Source organism: Poecile atricapillus, chromosome 21 (genome assembly GCF_030490865.1).
Source record: "Poecile atricapillus isolate bPoeAtr1 chromosome 21, bPoeAtr1.hap1, whole genome shotgun sequence".
In the NCBI taxonomy this organism is placed as follows: Eukaryota; Metazoa; Chordata; class Aves; order Passeriformes; family Paridae; genus Poecile; species Poecile atricapillus.
In genome coordinates this window covers 5,617,101-5,634,765 of record NC_081269.1, presented here as the reverse complement: position 1 = coordinate 5,634,765, position 17,665 = coordinate 5,617,101, and the positions used below count along the sequence as shown (strand labels likewise).

The following is a 17,665-nucleotide window of genomic DNA, read 5'->3' as shown; positions in this document are numbered from 1 at the left end:
GTTCATGGCTTGGTGGTCCCAGAAAGACCCTTCCCACCCTCCTGGCCACGCATGGGGACACGCTCCGAAGCTGCTGGGTGTGTTGCCGAGGTAAGGCAGCGTTTGTGCCATGCCTGTGCCCTGCTGAGCACCATTCCACCATGGAAGAAGCTGTGGCAGGGGCTGTGATCCTCCTTGGCACCACATTCCTTCCCAGCACCGCCGCGATCTCCGTGCTGAGGAGGAGCACAGGAGCTGGACGGCCTCTGTCCCCCGGCGCTGACGGCTGGCCCCAGGCCCAGCAGCTTGGAAACACCATTGGAAGACAAGTCCCAGTGTCAGGAATCCAGGATATTTTTAAGGACTCTGGAAGAAAAACTGATTCCAGGGTGTCAGCGGGAGAGACTTGGCCTTCAAAACAGCATTGCAGCTGGAACATTCCTGGGCTGGAGCGTGGGGTCCAACGGGCCACAGCGCTGCCCGCCGGACATGTCCCCTCACCCAGGGGTACCCTGGAAGGGACACTGATGTCACCATGACCTGGATCTCCCTGTGGTGCTGTTGATGGGGTGCAAACAAGGTGGTGTTTCCCAGGGTATGGAGAGTGGGTTTTATGGCAGTGGCAACGTTTCAGCAAGGATGTGCTGGATATAGCTGTGGTTTTACCTGAGCACTGTTGGAACTGCCCGAAAATCCTCGTCCTGGAGATGTGAGGGGCCTGGCCCGTCACCAATGCAGCAATGGGAAAAGCAGGAGTCAAAGAGAACAAGCAAGAGACATGGCAGGGCACAACAGGGACCTGTTAGCTCTGATCCTTCTCTGCCTATGGCTCCCGTGTCCCACTGTGGCCCTGCTGGCCCCTGGTGACCTGGTGGTGGCCATGCCTGTCTGGGTGAGGACAGAGCTGTTACATGCATGACCATATGGATGGGTGAGGGATCCTAATGGGGCTGTTTTGGAGAGGGAGAGTGTGGGGAGGGGACCCTGCATGACCCCTATTCAGTCTAGGTGGGACACCCACAGAAGCCCTGTGCTGCAGGGTCCCAGGACTGAAGGCTCTTGTTCAGGGGCTCTCCCTGTTCCTCCTGCCGCCCTCACCCACTTGGGCCTGACCCTGCATGCCCGCTGTCCCCATGGGATTTGGTAGCTCCCTCCCCTCCGGGATCTGTGTGGTCACTATGGCCCTTCCAGCCCCCTCTCTCCATCTCCGGGGCTGCGAGTCCCCGGGGCCCCCCGCCAGGAGCCCTGCCCGGCCAGCACCGGTCGCCGCCGGCTGCCGAAGGCCCGGTGCCCGCTGCCGGGGCAGGCCGGGCCGCTCTGACTTCGCCTCTCAGGAATCTCCTGGCCGCGCCGGGCGGGTTGTGCAACCTGCGACCGCCCCCGGCCGCCCCCGCCCCGGCCCCGCGGGCCGCGCTCAGTCCCCGCCGCGCCGGTCCCGCCGCCAGCCCCGCTCCGCGAACGGCCCGCGGTGCCCCCGCGCAGCGGCGGCGGGGCGGGGGGACACGGGACGGGGGGCACGGGACCCCGAGTGCCGAGCGGACAGATGCGGCGGGACGAGTCCGGCAGGGACGGTCCCCGAGGGGCTCCGGGTCCCCGCCAGGAAGGCAGGTGAGGGGCTGCGGGGCGGGGGTCAGGATGGGGGGTCCGAGGAGGGGGTCTCCATCGTTCCCGCCGCCCGAGGGAGAGCCGCTCGGCGCCCGCCCCCCCGAACAGTAAGAGTTGATGTGCGGTGAGCTGCATCCTGCATGTGAGCTCCTACTGCCCCGGGAGGCGGGCCGCCCCCGACGGGACCCCCGCCTCCGCCGCCTCGGGACCCCCGGGGGTGGGCGAGTGGGGGGAGCCGGTGCTGCCCGCGGTGCGAGTCCGCCTGTCCCGGCGACCATGGCTGTAGACTGTTACCCCCCCAGCGGCACAGTAACAATCTAAAGCCACGGTCGCCCGGGCGGCGTCGGAGTAGGGGAGGGGGGGCGGGAGGGCGGATTGGGAGGGGGCAGCCGGTGCCTTGGAGACGGCGAGGAGGCGTCCCCGCCACCGCAGCGAGCGCGCCCGACCCCCACCGGCGGCGCGGGGGGGACTCCCGGTGCTTGGGAGGGGGGAGTGTCGGTAGGATCGGCAGCATCGGTAGCATCCGCCCACCCCCCCTGCCCGCCCCCCGCCCTCCCACGCGTGTCCGCCCCGCCGGGGGTCCCCCCCTACCTGGGCTGCAGCGGGAAGGCGGGGGGGGGCTTCCGCCGTGGGGGGGTCGGTGTCTGCGGGGGGGGAAAGAGAGAGCGGGGTCAGGCGGGCACCGGGACACCCCCCCCATCCCCGCCCCTTCCCGCCTTTCCCCCCGCCCCCGTCGGGGCGCGCTCCCCGACGGCTCAGCACCACGGACAGCGCCCGCCCCCCCGGCGCTGCGGCGGGGCCGGGGCCGGTGCTGGGCCGGGGCCGGTGCCGGCGGTGGGTCATGCTTCAGTAGCCATGACTGTAGACTGTTACTGTCCTGTCCCTACGCAGCAGTAAGCAGTCTAGAGCCAAGGTGCCGACGCTCTGACTCGGGCTCTCCTCAACGGGGTCTCCGCGCTCTTTAGACGCAGCGGGGTGAAGGCGATCGACCCCCCCCGGCCGGGTTCTGCGGAGCCGGCAGCACCCGGGCTGGGGACACGGGGCTGCGGGGAAACCCGAGGGAGGTGGCGGTGGAGAGTGCCTGGCACGGCGGCACCGCGGGATGGGGCTGGGGGGGTCCCGTCGGGGGTGGCTGCGGGGAGGCTCGGAGAGGGGGGGACGACAGCGGGCGCCAGTGTCACCGCAGAGCGGGACACACACGCACAGCCCCACACGCGGATGCGCTTCCGCACCTCTCCCCGCCCCCCCCACCCCAACCCCTGCAAGGTGCGGGCGGCCGGTCCCCGCCGTGCGCCCCCCCGGGGCGGCCCCGGGCTCAGCGCCCGCCCCCGCGCACCGCCCCCGCCGGCGCCGCCGCCCGGCCCCGCCGCCCCCGCCGCCCGGCCCGCACGTGGGGCTGCGCCAGGCGGCACCGCACCGCCCCCGCCCGCCGCAGAGCTCCCCCCCGCCCCGGCCCCCGCTGCCCTCCGCTCCGCCTCACCCCCGCCCCGGGGCCGGCAGGTGCAGCGCTCGGTGCCGCGGGGCTCCGCTGCCCCCTCCCGCCCCCGCACCGGGCTCCGTCCCCGCTTACCTGGGGGCCAAGCCAGCCGGTGCCTTACCTCCTGCAGGCCCCGCGGCTGCCGGGCCGGGCAGGGGCCCCGCGGCTCCCGGCGGGGCCGGCGCCGGTGTCGGTGCTGCGCTGTCCGCAGCGCGCGGGGCTTTTATAGGATCGGGCTCGTAGTAACGGGGATCTCGGCTCATTCATAGAAAAGCATCAACCTACACAATGACGTGAGCGCTACGTCAGCGAGGAAATTTAGGGAACGGGAAGACGCTACTATTTATATCGGCGCGGGGGGAGGACAGCGGCCTGGAGCCGGGCAGGGGGTCCGGGCTGCAACAGGACACCGGCCCCCCACCCCCGATCCCTCCAGAGCCTCCCCGCTCCGTTCCCTGGCTGCTCGAGGGGTGCAGTGGAGCAGCACCCAGTACCCCACATCCCTTCTCCACCTGCTCCCAGACCCAGGGGCCGTGCACCCGCTGAGATACAAACGGAGGGTCCCGTCACCCTGGGAGGGCGGGGTGGGGCACCCCCTGCCCCAGACACAAGGTGTCCATCCAGGCACCCACGGGAACCCGGGGTGCCCATCGCCCCTGACCACCCCTCTAGGACAGAACGTGGCCCCATCCTGGCCTCGTGGCATCACCATGGGGCTGCGGATTTGGGGCTGTCTGAGCCCCCCGTCCCTGGAAGGAGTTGCACAGGGGTCCCCACACCTGGGCACCAGCCTGGGGGTGCCCCCTGCCCACCTGCAGCCCGCACCCACAGCAATGTCCTGAGCAGCACCTCCCACATGGCCCCTCATAAGACCCCCCCGTTCTTGCAGTGTCACAAGCGCCCATGGGGGCCACTCCAATGCGCTGTAGGGTAATGGGACAGCACAAAGCGGTGGTGGGGGGCACGTTTAGAATACATAGGGTGAGTAACCCATTGCAGCACCGTGCTGCCTGACCCCTCCAGCCCCACAATGGGGTCTGGCCCTCCCTCCCACCAGGGTTGGGTCCCCAAAAAACTGTCAGTGCTACAGGAACAGGTTGAGGCTTCATGGGTGAATTAATTTTGGCCCCTCGCTCTTTCCCAAGTGCCAGCACCCCCCAAGGTGGGCCTAGAGTCATATCCAGGGGGATTTGGGAGCATCCTTTCCCTCTTTATGCACTTGTCCATCCGTCCATCCATCCATGCATCCCCCCCGTTCCTGCTGGAGCCGTCTGACCTCACTCTGCTCTGGCGAAGCATCACACCGGTAACCACAGCAACAGCGGCGTTGTCATTGACAGCAGCATCCGCGCCCGCCAGTATCCGCCGCTGCGCAAGGCCGCACGCTGCTGCAAGGCCACACGCTGCTACGGGGGCCTCAAGCCACGACCCCCCCACTCCCTTACCCCTCACACCCCCAAATACCTGCAGAGCCGCTCAGGGAATTAACCCCTCGCAACCCCACCAGCACCTCCCCATCCTCCACCAACCACCCCGCTCAAGGTGCTGCCACCCCCCTAGAACTCCCCAAAACGCCTTACCCACCCCTCGCTAGATGGGGGTGTGCCCTTCCTCTCCCCCTCTTTTTTTTTTCCCCACGCAGCACCGGCGCTCGCCCCGTCGGGGCTCTCCGGTTCGGGAAGGGGAGGGGGGGAATCGCTGCCGCAGCGCTCCCCGCCGCAACCGTGACTCAGCCCCGGGATTAGTCAGCAACTGGGGCCGGCCCACCCGCAACCGGCTGCGCAGCTCCGCCGTTCCTCCGGGGGCCGCGACCCCCCCACTCCACCTCCCGGTCCCCCGAATGCGCGTCGGGGGAGCGGGACGGGGAGTGGGGGGGTCGCGGCCCCCGAGGAGGGGGTGTCGCATCCCGGAGCGCGGCCCGTTGCTGCCATCTCGTGGGCTTCCCACCAGCCGTGTCCCGGTGGCGGGAGGGGGGAGAGAGCGCCTGGTGATGTGGGTGGGGAGGGGGAGGTCGTCTGAAGGGTTTGGGAAGGTGGTGGGTAGGAAGGGGGTGGTCGATGAGGGGGATTGAAGGAGGAAGGGGTGGTACCGCCCCACCTGAGGGAATGAGGTCTCATTGTGCCATCGTGGCTCCACAGGAGAGGGCTCCCACTGCCCCAGGAAACACCACCTGACAGGGATGGGTGCCTTGTCCTGAGAGCTGCCCCACAAAGATGGGGTCCCACTGCCCCATGAAGCATCACCCATAAGGGAAAGGGTCCCATGGTTTCACCAAGCACCAACCCACAGGGATGAGATCATCACCTGCCTGCAGAGGAGTTCCATCACTCCATCGAGTGTCATCCCACGAGGAAGGGGTCCCACTGCCCAGGAAACACCTGGCAGGGATGGGTGCCCTTGTTTGACTGAAAATTGCCTCAATAAGGGGTCCCACGGTCCCTAAGAAGCATCACCCATAAGGAAAGGGGCCCCATCATCTCACCAGACTTAGACCCCCAGGGACAGTATCCTCATCTCCCTGCAGAGGACTGGTCCTGTCACCCCACCAGGCATCATCCCACAAGGAAGGGGTCCCTTTGCTCCACAAAGCTTCACCTCACAGGGATGGGTGCCCTTCCCAAACATCCCCCATAAAGAATGTGTCCCACTGCCCCACCGTTCAACAAGGGCAAAAGCCCTGCTCCTGAGAAGGAAAGGACTGGAGCATGTCTCTGATGAGGAGAGGCAGAGAGCTGGGTCTGGCTGGAGGAGAGAAGGCTCCAGGGACCTATCAGTGCATTCACATCCCTGAAGGGAGGGAGCTGACAGAACCAGACTCAGTTCCATGGTCCCCAGTGCCAGGAGCAGGGGCAGGTGGCACAGACTGAGTCCCACGGCTTCCTCTGACCATCAGGGAGAACTTTTAGACTGGGAGGGGAGCGCTGGCAGGGGCAGCCCCTCCAGGGAGGTGCTGGAGTCACTGTCCTTTGAGACGGCCAAAACCACCTGGGCAAGGTCTTGTGCAGCCAGCCCTGGGTGGCCCTGCTGGAGCAGGGTTGGGTGATGACTTCCTGAGGTCTCTTCCAATCTCAGCTCTTGATGCTCTCTCTTGTGCACCTGGATATCCTTCCAGCAGGAAGGGCTGTTCTTCTCCATTAAATATCACCTTGCAGGGATAGGTGCCCTTGTGTGACCAAGTATCATTCTGCAAAAAACCCTCTCAGCGTCGCCCCGCAAGAAAGGGGTCCCAGTGCCCCATCAAGCATTGGTCCACAGAGCAGGGCCCCTCCCAGCCCCCTGAGCATCACCCCACAGGGAATGATTGCCATTGTCCACCTCAGCAATGCCACCCAGACAGCAGAGCAGATAGAGCCACCCTGGCTGGGCCTGTGCTGTGCCACAGAAGCTCTGCCCTTCCCGTTGCCTTTCAGAGATCCTCTCATGATAGGGGGCACCCTGGGAGAGCTTGGCAGGGTCCCGTGGCTGCCCCCAGCCTTGCTTTGCAGCAGGCAGGGCTTGGCACTGGAGCAGCTCAGGAGACGCAGAGGTGATCCCTGCCCAGCCTGGAACAGCTCAGCACCGTCATGAGCTTCACAGCTTTAGTCCAGCCCGGCTGGAGAGGACACACATCCCCCTGCACACACACGGGGGCCGCAGTTTCGGGGCCGCTGTACCCCAGCACCGCCGGGGAAGTGCAGTGCGAGCTGCCAGCGGGGGCTGCAGGCTCCTGGCGCTGCCGGATGCGGCCCCGCTGGCCAACGCGCCGTAATCGAAGACATGTGTGTGGGCTTTGGGGAGAGGCTGCGCTGGGAAACAGGGCCCTGCAGAGACCGGGGGGCTGTATCCTGTCCAAAAGCCCAGGTCCCACATGAAGCCAGGCATGCGAACGCGATCCAAACCACAGCTGGATTTGAACCGAATCTCCCAGCATCTGGGCTAATTTGCTGCAACTTTGATTGATCGTGGGGAGGGGGCACAGGCGGGAAACGCTCCAGCTCAGACCTCCCAACAGAGCCAATGACTTAACCAGAGCTGGTTCCAATCTGCTCAGCACATTGAGGCGAAAATGCCCCTTTCGCTGCGCGCTGCCGGTCGCCGGCGCTGGCTCTTCTTGCGGTGCTGCATCCCGACCGTCCCCGTCCCTCGGAGCTGCACATCGGCTGCCGCTCCCTGGGGAGACCCGGCAGCTTTTGAGAGCTCTGTGTGCAGAAGGCTGGGTCGGGCTGCTGTGTTAGGATCCCTCCAGAAGGCTGAGCAGGACAGGACGGGGGATACTCGTGCAAGAAACCCCCCCTCCACCTGCCCCAAACCCCCGCGGGCACCGATCCGCCCCTCTGCTCCTAGGAGAGGCCGCGAATGGGAGAGGAGCTGCAAAGGAGGGTGGAAAAGGTGAAGGGTTTTTCCATTCCCTCCCTCGGCCGCTGCCCCCGGGGCTCGGCGTCACTCAGCAGGTAGCTGGGGCAGCCCGGGGTCCCGGCCGGCCCCAGGGGATGCAGCTGTCTGGGAGCCGCTCGCTGCCGTGATTCATGAAGCTCAGCCCCATAAATTACCGGGACGGAGCCCGCGGGAGCCATCGCTCACAGCGACGTCCAGAGCTCGCTGCCAGAACCTGAAACACTTCCAGCCGTTAATTGAAGAGGGGAACAAAAAAAAAAAAAAAAAAAAAGGGAGAGGGGGGAGAAATTAGTGCCCGGGGAGCTGGGATTAAACCGCGGCTCTAACGAGGGTCGCCCACGTCCCGCTCCCAGGATCGCAGCGCTTCCTGTGGGCAAGAGCCCAGCATGGGGAGCAGGGAGGGGGATTTCTGAGCCGGTGCCTGGGATGAGCCCACTGCAGGGTCCCCACGGGCAGTGACACTCTGTACCGGTCCCAAGGACAGAGTGAACCGGGACACGCTGAATCTGAAGGGAATCTGAGGATGAGTTCCAGGTGAGTGATGCTGAGCTGTGAGGGCAACGACTGCCACCAGCCTGCACCCTCCCTGCCAGCAGCCACCCTTTTTTGTCCCAAAATCAGGGCTGGCCAAACGCTATCCCAGGCACCAGGGACCCCACATTGGCTCCCATTCGCCAGGGGACCAGGGTTATGGGGTGAAACCCCAAGAGCCCAAGTGGGAGGGATGGCCACTGCTCGGGGTGCCCTGCTCCGGTCAGGGGGTGCCAGCGGGACACCCCAGGATTAGCAGCCGGCCTGGGGAAGCCCATCACGATGCTTTGCTGTACCAGAAGGTTGTGCAAGAGGCTGCGGCTGTGAGAAAGGAGAAGTGAAAGTGTGAAGCGAGAGGCGGCTCCCCCCGCGCCAAGGGGGGTACCCCATGCTGCACCCCTAGCCCAGCAGCCTTTTCAGGCACGGCTGGAGGGATGAAGCCGAGGAAAACGTGGCTCTGCCTCCCCCTCCTCCTCATCCCAAACCACCGCAAGCCCCCAGCCCACCCCGAGCCACCGCCACCGCACATCTGGGCTCCAGCGCTGCGCGCCCCTCCCGCTTTCTGCTCTCCCCCCTCACCAGCACATTAGGGCCGTCTGCCTTCCCTCCCTGCTTCCCAGAGCCCTTTCCCCCATCATCTCCACTCATCGGACACGATGTTCCACCCTCTGCACCCCAAAATGACACCACCCGCTCCAGCCTCCCCAGCCGATGGGTGCCACCCCTCTCTGTGTATCAGCATCCATCCCTAGGGTGGGGCGGCAAGCAAAACCCCTCGACTTTATAGTTCCCCAGCACCGTCCGCCCCGTCGGGTCCCACCTGCGCGGGGAGGAGCGGCCGCCGGTAACGGGCGGGGTGCAGCGCACCGGGAACCGCTAGATGGCGCCCTACGAGCGGTACCGACGGGGGGGACACATCGCCCTTTGCCCGGGGACACCCCGGGACCCCCCCTCTTTGGGGCTGCCGGCCCCACCCGCGGTGTCCCCGGGCAAAGAGCGACGGCCCAAGGAGAGAGACCCCCGAGGGGGCGGTCGGGGCGCGGCGGGAGAAGATCGAGAGGAGGGAAAAACCGGGCTGGGAGGAGGAGGAGGAGACCGGGATGGGGAGGGAGGGGTGTGTAAAGGAGGGGGGGGGGGGCCCGGCTTGTCAGTGCCCCGCCCGGGGATGGGAGGAGGAAAACCTCCCGCCGTCCCTTTAACAGCCAGCGGCGCTGCTCGGAGTTCAGGCCGGGGTCAGGGGGAGTTCGCAGCCCGGGTTTCACCTCCGAGCTGGCGGCGTCGGGAACCCCGAGGAACCGCTGCTGCTTCTTCCACAGCCACCTCCTCCTCTTCCTCCTCCTCCCGTTCCGTAGGACCGGCCGGGAGCGCGGGGTATGGAGGAAGAGAAGCAGCAGAGGAAGAGGAGGGTGGAGGGGAGCAGCAACCGGCGGCGGCCCCCCCGGGGCTGAGCCATGAGAGTTCACCGAGACCTCAGCTGGCTGGCGGAGGCCACCGGACGCCCAGGTAAAAGGAGGGGGAGAACACCCCGAAGTACGGGGGAAATCAGCCGAAAAAGCAGCTCCGCGGGCGCTTGGCTTTACGCACCTGGGCGGGGGGCACCGGCACCGGAACGGAGGCGGGAGGGGAGGTCCCGCTCCCCCCCACACCCCCAATCGTTCCCCCGCTCACCTCGAGGGGGGGAGAGGAAACGGGGGCGGGGGGCGCCCGGGGGGTCCGGCCGGCCGCCTCCCGGGACCGCGGCGCATAAGAAGCGGGGAGGCGCGGCGGGGAGCGGGACAGCGGCGGGGATCGGCGGGCGGGCACCGGGTCGGGGTGTCCCCCCCCGCGCTCCCCCGGCAGGTGGGCGCGGGGTCGCGGGATCCCGGGGCTGGCGGGGTCGGGGCGCGGCACTGGCGGCGGCGGCGGGTGATGTCACTTTCTCCAAAACCCTCCGGGGGTTTTCGCCCCCCTCCCGCCCCCCCGAGCCGCCGAGAAACGAGCCCCCATATAAGCGGTGGCACCGGGCGGGCGGGCGCGCAGAGCGGCCGGGACGCGGAGGTGCGTGGGGCTGAGACCCGACCCCCCCACGCCCCCCACCCACGCGCGGGTGAAGCCCCGGGCGCGCACGTCGAGCCCCCCGCGCGTTGCGGTGGCCATGTGGGGCCGGGCACGGCACTGACGGGGCGGCCGGTGTGTTGCAGGGCGGCGGGCGAGGAGCGGGATGCTGGACGCCATGGAGGTGCCGAGCCACTCGCGGCAGCTGCTGCTGCAGCTGAACACGCAGCGCACCAAGGGCTTCCTGTGCGACGTGATCATCGTGGTGCAGAACGCGCTTTTCCGAGCGCACAAGAACATCCTGGCCGCCAGCAGCGCCTACCTCAAGTCGCTGGTGGTCCACGACAACCTGCTCAACCTGGACCATGAGATGGTGAGCCCCGGCATCTTCCGCCTCATCCTCGACTTCATCTACACCGGCCGCCTGGCCGAGTGCGAGCCGGGCAGCGAGCAGAGCCTGGGTGCTGTGCTGGCTGCCGCCAGCTACCTCCAGATCCCCGGCTTGGTGGCCCTTTGCAAGAAGAAGCTGAAGCGCAGCGGCAAGTACTGCCACCTGCGCGGGGGCTACGCGCCCTACAAGCTGGGCCGCGGGCTGCGGGCCGCCACGCCGGTCATCCAGGCTTGCTACTCGGGGACACCGCGGCCCGTGGACCTGCCGCCCGTGGAGCCGGCGGCGCCGCTCAACACGCAGTGCGGGGAGCTGTACGCCTCGGCCGCCCAGGGAGCCCCGCTGCACCCCCACGGGCTGTGCCCGCCCGAGCGCCACTGCTCGCCGCCCTGCGGCCTCGACCTCTCCAAGAAGAGCCCCACCGGCCCCTCTGCCCAGCTCCTGCCCACCGACCGCCTGCTGCCCAGCGAGCCCCGCGAGCCCTCGCTGCCCCCACGGCACGACAGTCCCCCCGTCAGCGCCGGCCTCCTGGGCAGCCACGTCGCTGCCTACAAGGACTCCCCGCCGGGCGGTGAGCCGGGGGGGCATCCCCACGCCCCCGACCCCTTCCGCAGCACGCCGCCCTGCGCCGAGCCCCCGCTGCCCCGAGCTGATGGGCGGGAGCTGATGTACCGCTGGATGAAGCACGAGCCCCTGGGCCCCTACCTGGACGAGGGGGAGGCGGAGAAGGAGCTGGAGCGGGAGGAGAAGGCCGAATCGCCGCCCGCGGCGCCGCAGCCCCGCTACCCCAGCGTGGAGAGCAACGACCTGGAGCCCGATAACAGCACGAGCGAGGAGACGGGCAGCAGCGAGGGGCCCTCGCCCGGCGACGCGCTGGACCGCTACTGCAACCACCTGGGCTACGAGCCGGAGAGCCTGGGTGACAACCTGTACGTCTGCATCCCCTGCGGCAAGGGCTTCCCCAGCTCCGAGCAGCTCAACGCCCACGTGGAGGCCCACAACGAAGAGGAGCTCTATCACAAGGCGGCGGCCGAGCAGGCCGTGCCCTTCCTGGACAAAGGTGGCCCAGGGCTGGGTGACATCTTGCGGCCTTACCGCTGCTCCTCCTGCGACAAGTCCTACAAGGACCCGGCCACTCTGCGGCAGCACGAGAAGACGCACTGGCTGACGCGCCCCTACCCCTGCACCATCTGCGGCAAGAAGTTCACGCAACGCGGCACCATGACCCGCCACATGCGCAGCCACCTCGGCCTGAAGCCCTTCGCCTGCGACGCCTGCGGGATGCGCTTCACCCGCCAGTACCGCCTGACCGAGCACATGCGCATCCACTCGGGCGAGAAGCCCTACGAGTGCCAGGTGTGCGGCGGGAAGTTCGCCCAGCAGCGCAACCTCATCAGCCACATGAAGATGCACACGGCCGGCCCCGACGGCAAAGCCAAGCTGGACTTCCCCGACAGCGTCTATGCCATGGCCCGACTCACCGCCGACCAGCTGGGGCTCAAGCAGGAGAAGGCGGCCGAGCTGCTCTCCCACACCTCGCACTTCCTCAGCGACCCCAAGGCCATGGAGAGCCTCTACCCCCTGGCCAAGTTCACGGCTGAGCACCTGGGGCTGAGTCAGGACAAGGCGGCCGAGGTGCTGGCGCAGGCTCCGCACCTCCACACCGAGGCCGCCCGGACCATAGAGCGATACTCGCCCCCCTAGCACCGGCCTGGCCGGGGGGCCGGGGGGGCCGCTGGGCTCCCCTCGCTGCCCCGTGTGGAGCTGGGGGGGGGCGAGAGGTGGTGGGTGCTCGTCCCCTGGCGCTGCCGACGGTCCCGGAGAACTCGCTCGTAGCGAAGGTCCCATGAGAGCTGCTCCGGGATGGACGGACGGCGTGTCCCTCGAGCAGCGGCCCGGCCTGCCCGGGAGAAGCCGATAAATCAGGGACTGACCCCGCGGCACGTCCGCCCCTTGCCGTGGGGGGGTGCCGGGACCGCGGCACCGGGCGGCAGCGACGCACAAGCTGTGAGGCCGGGCTGCGCCCCGAGGCTTTGGAGGACATGAGCCCGCTCCTTACCTCAGGGCTGCCCCCGGGCTCCGGCCCCGCGGTGGGACCCGCCGGCGCTCGGCTTGGCCGCCACGGGACCCGGACTGTGCCTCCCCGACCGCCGCGGGCCGTGAGTAGCGCGTCCGTCGCGGCCGGTGCCGAGCGGGAGCGGCCGGCGCTGGGCTCGGGGTCTGTGCCCGGGCACCCCCCGGGCCGCGCCGGGGGCTCGGGGACGGACTGAGCGAGGGGGACGGTGGGGTCTGAGCGGCGGGCAAGGGACGGGGAGCGGCGGTCACGTCCGTGCTGGGGAGGCCGGGCGATAGCGATGCTCCTCGCCCCGGAACAAGCACTGACCTCCCTTCCCGAGCGCAGGGGCTCAGTCGGCTGCTCCCCGTGTTTTTGGGAGGTGGGGCAGGGCCTGTCCCAGACTGAGCCCTTGGGCCCTGCTTCGCCATCAGGGATGCCCGGGGCACCCGGGCCAGCCCCCGGACCCGGCGGATTCGCCCTCGGGCGGCCACTCGGCCTTGATTCATTTTTTATTTTTTTATTTTTTGCCAAAGACGCCCGTCTCCAGCGCGGCCGGGCCGGGCCGGGGGGTCCACGACAAAGACAAAGCGGTCTCTGGTTTGTCAGCTACGGGAGGTGGGCAGGGGCTGCGGGAGGGGGCTGTGGGGCAGATCCCAGGGGGTGCAGGTGACCTGGGGCCGAGTTCCCCTCGGGCACCTTCTGCCACCGCCGCACCCCCTCCCACCTTCTGCTCGGTGTGGGCAAAGTCCCCCCAGCCTGGACCCCCCCGGCCCGTGCCCTGACCCCTCCGTTGGGGCTAATGTGAAGCTTCTCCCCCATCCTGAGCCCCCTCCTCTCCTTTGCACACGAGGCTCCGGGCGGCCGCCAGCAGCGACTGCCCCCGGCCTCGCAGCCACTGTGCCTTAGCCTGAGCTGGCCGCTCCTGCCCAGCTGCCCCCCGAGCACCCCGGGGCTGTCCCGGTCCCCCAGGGCCGGCGGTGTCCCCCGGAGCTGCCGTGGGGTGACTGGCGGCGGTGGCAGCACCCGAAGCACAGCTGGCAGCGCCCAGCGGGGCCCCGGCCCCCCCTGTATCACGTCCAATTTGTACACGGGCTTCTCGCCCTTTTTTTTTCTATAGTCGAAACGGAATGAGCAATAAAGTGACATTAACACGCCTGGCTTCGCGTTCTTCTCTGTGGAAGGGCCTGGCTGGTGCAGGGCTGATGCTGAGCCCCCGGGGGGCATCTGTGGGTGCAGAGCTGCAGGGAGGGGACCCAAAGGGTTTTGTTGTGCACCTGGTTTGCCCAGACCCCTTCAGCTGGGGGGCAGCAGCAGATGCAGGTGGGACAGAGCTGCTGTCATCCTTACATGTCCCACTGCTGTCCCCCCCTGGTGTCCCCCACCCCAACCTCAGCAGCAACTCGTGCACTGACAGCAAATGACACACCACGCTGCACTGACACATGTTTAATACTAAAAATTATTAAAACCAAATTAACAACCCAAAGGTGGGCGCTGCCCCAAGACAAGGGCTCCCAGCAGCCTGGCAGGGATGGCCCCAGGCGCTCAAGCTCTGCTTGCCGTTGTGCCAGCTGGTCTGGTGGCACCAAAACTGTCCCATGGCTGAGCCTGTGACACGTCTGGCAGAACTGCAGGCCCCTCTGGTACCTCGGGAAGGGCCTCGGAAAGCAGCGCTGGGGCAGCACCGTAAGAAAACAAACACTGAAACACACCCGGCACGGAGGAGAAGGCGAAGTCTCTGCAAAGCTGGCAGCCAGCACGGCTGTGGCCAAGGAACCGGGGCGTGGGTGCTGTGCCAATGGCTCCGTGTGCCCCACAGCAGCCGTGGGCACCCCAAAGTCTCTGTGGGCCCTGCAGCACAGCCCCTGTGCCCGGTGCTGCAGGCTGGGCACTGCCCTGGCACGGGTTATCCAGCACAGCCCCGTGTCCATCGTGCTGCCGAGGCTCTGACCCTGCTGCTGGCCCTGGCTGTGGGGCTGGGCAGCTGGCACGGGGGTAACTGCGCTTCCTGATGCAGACACCGGCTCCGAGCCACCCACACAGGAAAGGAAAACGCTGGGCTCTGTCCTGCTGCTTCCTCCACCACCTCTGACACTTCCCTCCCACGGCCGCGGCGCCCCAGCGGGGACCAGGGGTGGCCTTGGGTGGTTGCTCCCACCCTCAGCTCATGGGACTGGGACTTGACAGAGCTCCAGGGGTTCTGGTTCAGGGGTTAATGCTCCCTCTTAGCTTCTGTGTCTGGTGTGTCACTGGGGATGGGACACTTGGTGATGGGACAACGTGGGGTGTGGAAGGCTTAGCAGCACCCCAACCCCAAATCCAAGTGCAAAATGACCCAGGGACGAGGCAATGGCTCCACCCATGGACCCTCTCAGCTAGGCAAACACTGGGGCTGAGCGTTTCTGTGGTTCTCTCTGACTGCAGCCATAGGCAGAAGCCAGATCCCACATGGAAGAGGGGACTGTGGCAATGTGAAGACACAAAGTACCCGTGGGACAGCTGGTCCTGGGGTCCTTGGAGAATTTTGTTAGCCTCACACTTAGGTCAAAAGCATGCCTAAAGGTAGCAGGGTAGGACTAAGGGGTTTGGGGGAGAAGGGGAGGGGCAAGTAATGGCTGGGGTGGGCAGAGGATCAGGACAAAGCAGCTGTGGGGTTGTTCAAAGCCTCCCCCAGCAAAGCAGGCAAGGGCACACACCTGAAAACTAACCTACACTGAAAAAATGAAACTCAACAAGCAAACCCTGCACCACGGAGAGAAGAAACCCCTCTGCAAGCAGCACTCCTGCATGGGGCAGCACACGGTGGGGAAGGGCATGGGGACATGGGGCTGTCTGGCCATGCAGGACAAACAGGCTGGGGCAGAGGGAAACCTGCCCTTAAAGTCCACGGTCTCTCCAAGGGGCACAGGCTGGACTAAGCAATCCCAAAGTCTGTGCTGGCGTGTCCCCGATCTCCGCCCTACGCAGCCTACAAACCCAAGGAGCCACCAAGGCGTGACTCGAGCTCTCTGCACCCAAGCAAACCAAGCAAAAGGCTGGTGGTGATCCAGCACAGGGCTCACCCAAAGCTTCCCTCGCCAGCGGGGCTCTCCAGCTCCGTGCTGGCACTGCCCAAAGGCTGGCGGGACCCTCAACAGCCCAGCCTCCACGTGAACCATCCACAGCAATGACCTTCCCGGCTGGTCTGCCCTCGGGGGGCCCTTCGCAGCACGGCCATTCTGGGGTGGGTTGAAGACGTGGCGTTTATTGTTCGTGGTGGGCTGGCGGCGGTGGCGGCGCGGCGAGGCTGCCGCTGGAGCCGGGCTCCCACCGTCAGGGGCTGCGTGACTCGCTCAGGGGCCCTGGGCCCCGCTTGGTCCCCTCAGCCCTCCTGAGCCCACTTGAGGAAGGTGGGGATGTCCCGCACCGGCACGTTGCGGGTCAGAGCTTTCACTCGCAGGTTCCGGTCGTCCGTCAGCAAAACCACTTCCCTGAGCAAACGGATGGGATCGTCTGCAACGAGACACACACACAGAGCACAGTGAAGCTCAGACCTGCCCCAGGCCTTCCACACATCCCACGGTGTGTTCCCCTACCCTCCCTCAGCTCCCAGCTCCCAGCTTCCTGCTCCTTGCCAAGCTTCCTGGTGGGCCTTGACCCCAAAGTCCATCTGCTCCCCTCTCTGCGCTGCCCACGGATGATTTGTCATCGCTGCCCACTGCCCATGGGGCTGGTGGACTGGCCAGAGGCTGGGAAGAGGAGGTCCCTGCCTGACTCAGGCCAGGAAGACGGCCTGCGACCCTGGCTCCAGCAGGAAGCTGGTGCTATTATTCTGTTGATCTCATTATAAGATCTAAAGCCACCCCTTATTTTTTGCGGAGCTTTTTTGGAGTCGCCATTGACACCGAAGCATTTCTGGCTGGGGCTCAGACAGACACTGAGAGTTGATGCCTGAGAAAGAAGAGAAGGGATCTTGCCCCCAGATGGATGAGCTGCCCCGCACGCAACGCGCCGGGCTGGGATGTGGGAGCCACGCTTACGTGTGTGCGAGGCAGGGGAAGCATATGGGGTATGTGTAAGCAGCTGGGTCCTGTGACCAGAGTACTGTTCCTATGAGCACAGGAAACACAGTGCCTCCGAGCCAGGACGGGAATGGAAAAAACAGAGTTTATGGGAGCCCAACATGGGCCCAGATTGGCTGCGCAGGGAGCAGCAGGACGAGGGGAAGGGGAGGGTGGCCAGGAACGTGGGCTATGGTCACGGTGTCGGGGCTGGGGATGGAGGGCGAGCACCCTGTGCTGGAAGGAAGGGAATTAGGGCTCAGTGGGAAGGCAGGCCAGGGACTGAGAGCTGCCTCAAGTGGGACCGGGAGGTTTTGCGCGGACACTTTAAGAAATGTGTAACAATAAACATCCTCTGCCCCGAGCCGGTGACGCGCCTCCTTGTTACAAACCAGAGGCTGTCAGCTTGTCAGGCCCCATTCCCCATAATCCACATGATTTCAAAATTCAGCATCATTTGCACATAAACATTTGGTGACGGTTTCTCTGTGAATCTGACAAGTTAAGCTGCTAAGAATTCGTGCTGACAAATGCGGGTTGATTTCTTGGGCAGCTGCTGATGCGATTCCCATCCCTGCCGCCCTGGCAACGGCCTGGAGGCTGTCTGGTCCCAGCACACATGGCTGGTGCCAACCAGGAATCCAGGGGAAAAAGAATCCTGGACAGAAGGCATCAGGGGTTGTGGGGAGGAGGCATTTTCTGGCCCTCTGTCACCACAAAAATGGCTCTGTGGATGTTTATGGTGGGTTTGTCACAGGCCGGGGCATCCTCAAGGTGCCGTGAGGTGACATTTGGCAATGAGGTGGGAGGGCCCCAGCCTGGGGCTGACCGGAGGCAGGAGGTGGCACCTTGGTGTTGAAAGAGGCAAAATGCAGGAGGGAAGAGATCCAAGGGCCATGAAAGAGAAATGGGAGGAGACCGTGGAATACGAGAGAGAAGGGACAAAGAGGATGTGAGGATGTCCCACCTTTGTTGGAGGGCATGAAATCCTTGGCCTTGTCATTACAATAGTGGAGGCAGCAGGACAGAATCAGGTCATCGTTGTTTCCCTGGAAAAGAAAGGGCAAGGTTACCCCTGGCAGGGAAAACTTTACACTCCCCCCGACCCTGACTGTGGCACAGCCTCGAGACGCCCCAGCAGAGCTCAGCGAGAGCAGGGCTGCCCCAAGCTGAGACACGAG

At 66.2% G+C, this 17,665-nt stretch overlaps 2 protein-coding genes across 4 annotated transcripts in view; one reads left to right on the top strand and one right to left on the bottom strand.

Annotated features, from left to right (window-relative positions):
* Positions 1-9,122: 9,122 nt before the first annotated feature.
* Positions 9,123-13,597, top strand: HIC1 (HIC ZBTB transcriptional repressor 1). Of its 2 annotated transcripts, none has more exons than XM_058854059.1 (2): positions 9,123-9,469; positions 10,147-13,597. In XM_058854059.1, exons 1-2 carry the CDS (start codon positions 9,418-9,420, stop codon positions 12,090-12,092), a joined length of 1,998 nt encoding a protein of 665 aa, XP_058710042.1. In that variant the 5' UTR covers positions 9,123-9,417; the 3' UTR covers positions 12,093-13,597. The 2 variants fall into 2 exon arrangements, with proteins under 2 accessions (XP_058710042.1, XP_058710043.1); XM_058854060.1 differs by lacking the exon at positions 9,123-9,469 and adding an exon at positions 9,716-9,805.
* A 278-nt stretch (positions 13,598-13,875) lies between these two features.
* Positions 13,876-17,665, bottom strand: part of SMG6 (SMG6 nonsense mediated mRNA decay factor) — a 104,653-nt gene continuing 100,863 nt past the window's right edge. For both annotated transcript variants that reach the window (XM_058854057.1, XM_058854058.1), the window contains exons 18-19: positions 17,452-17,533; positions 13,876-15,936 (exon numbers count right to left, since the gene is read on the bottom strand). In XM_058854057.1, coding sequence (XP_058710040.1) covers positions 15,806-15,936; positions 17,452-17,533 — 213 coding nt within the window. In that variant the 3' untranslated portion in view covers positions 13,876-15,805. The remainder of the gene's footprint in view (positions 15,937-17,451; positions 17,534-17,665) is intronic.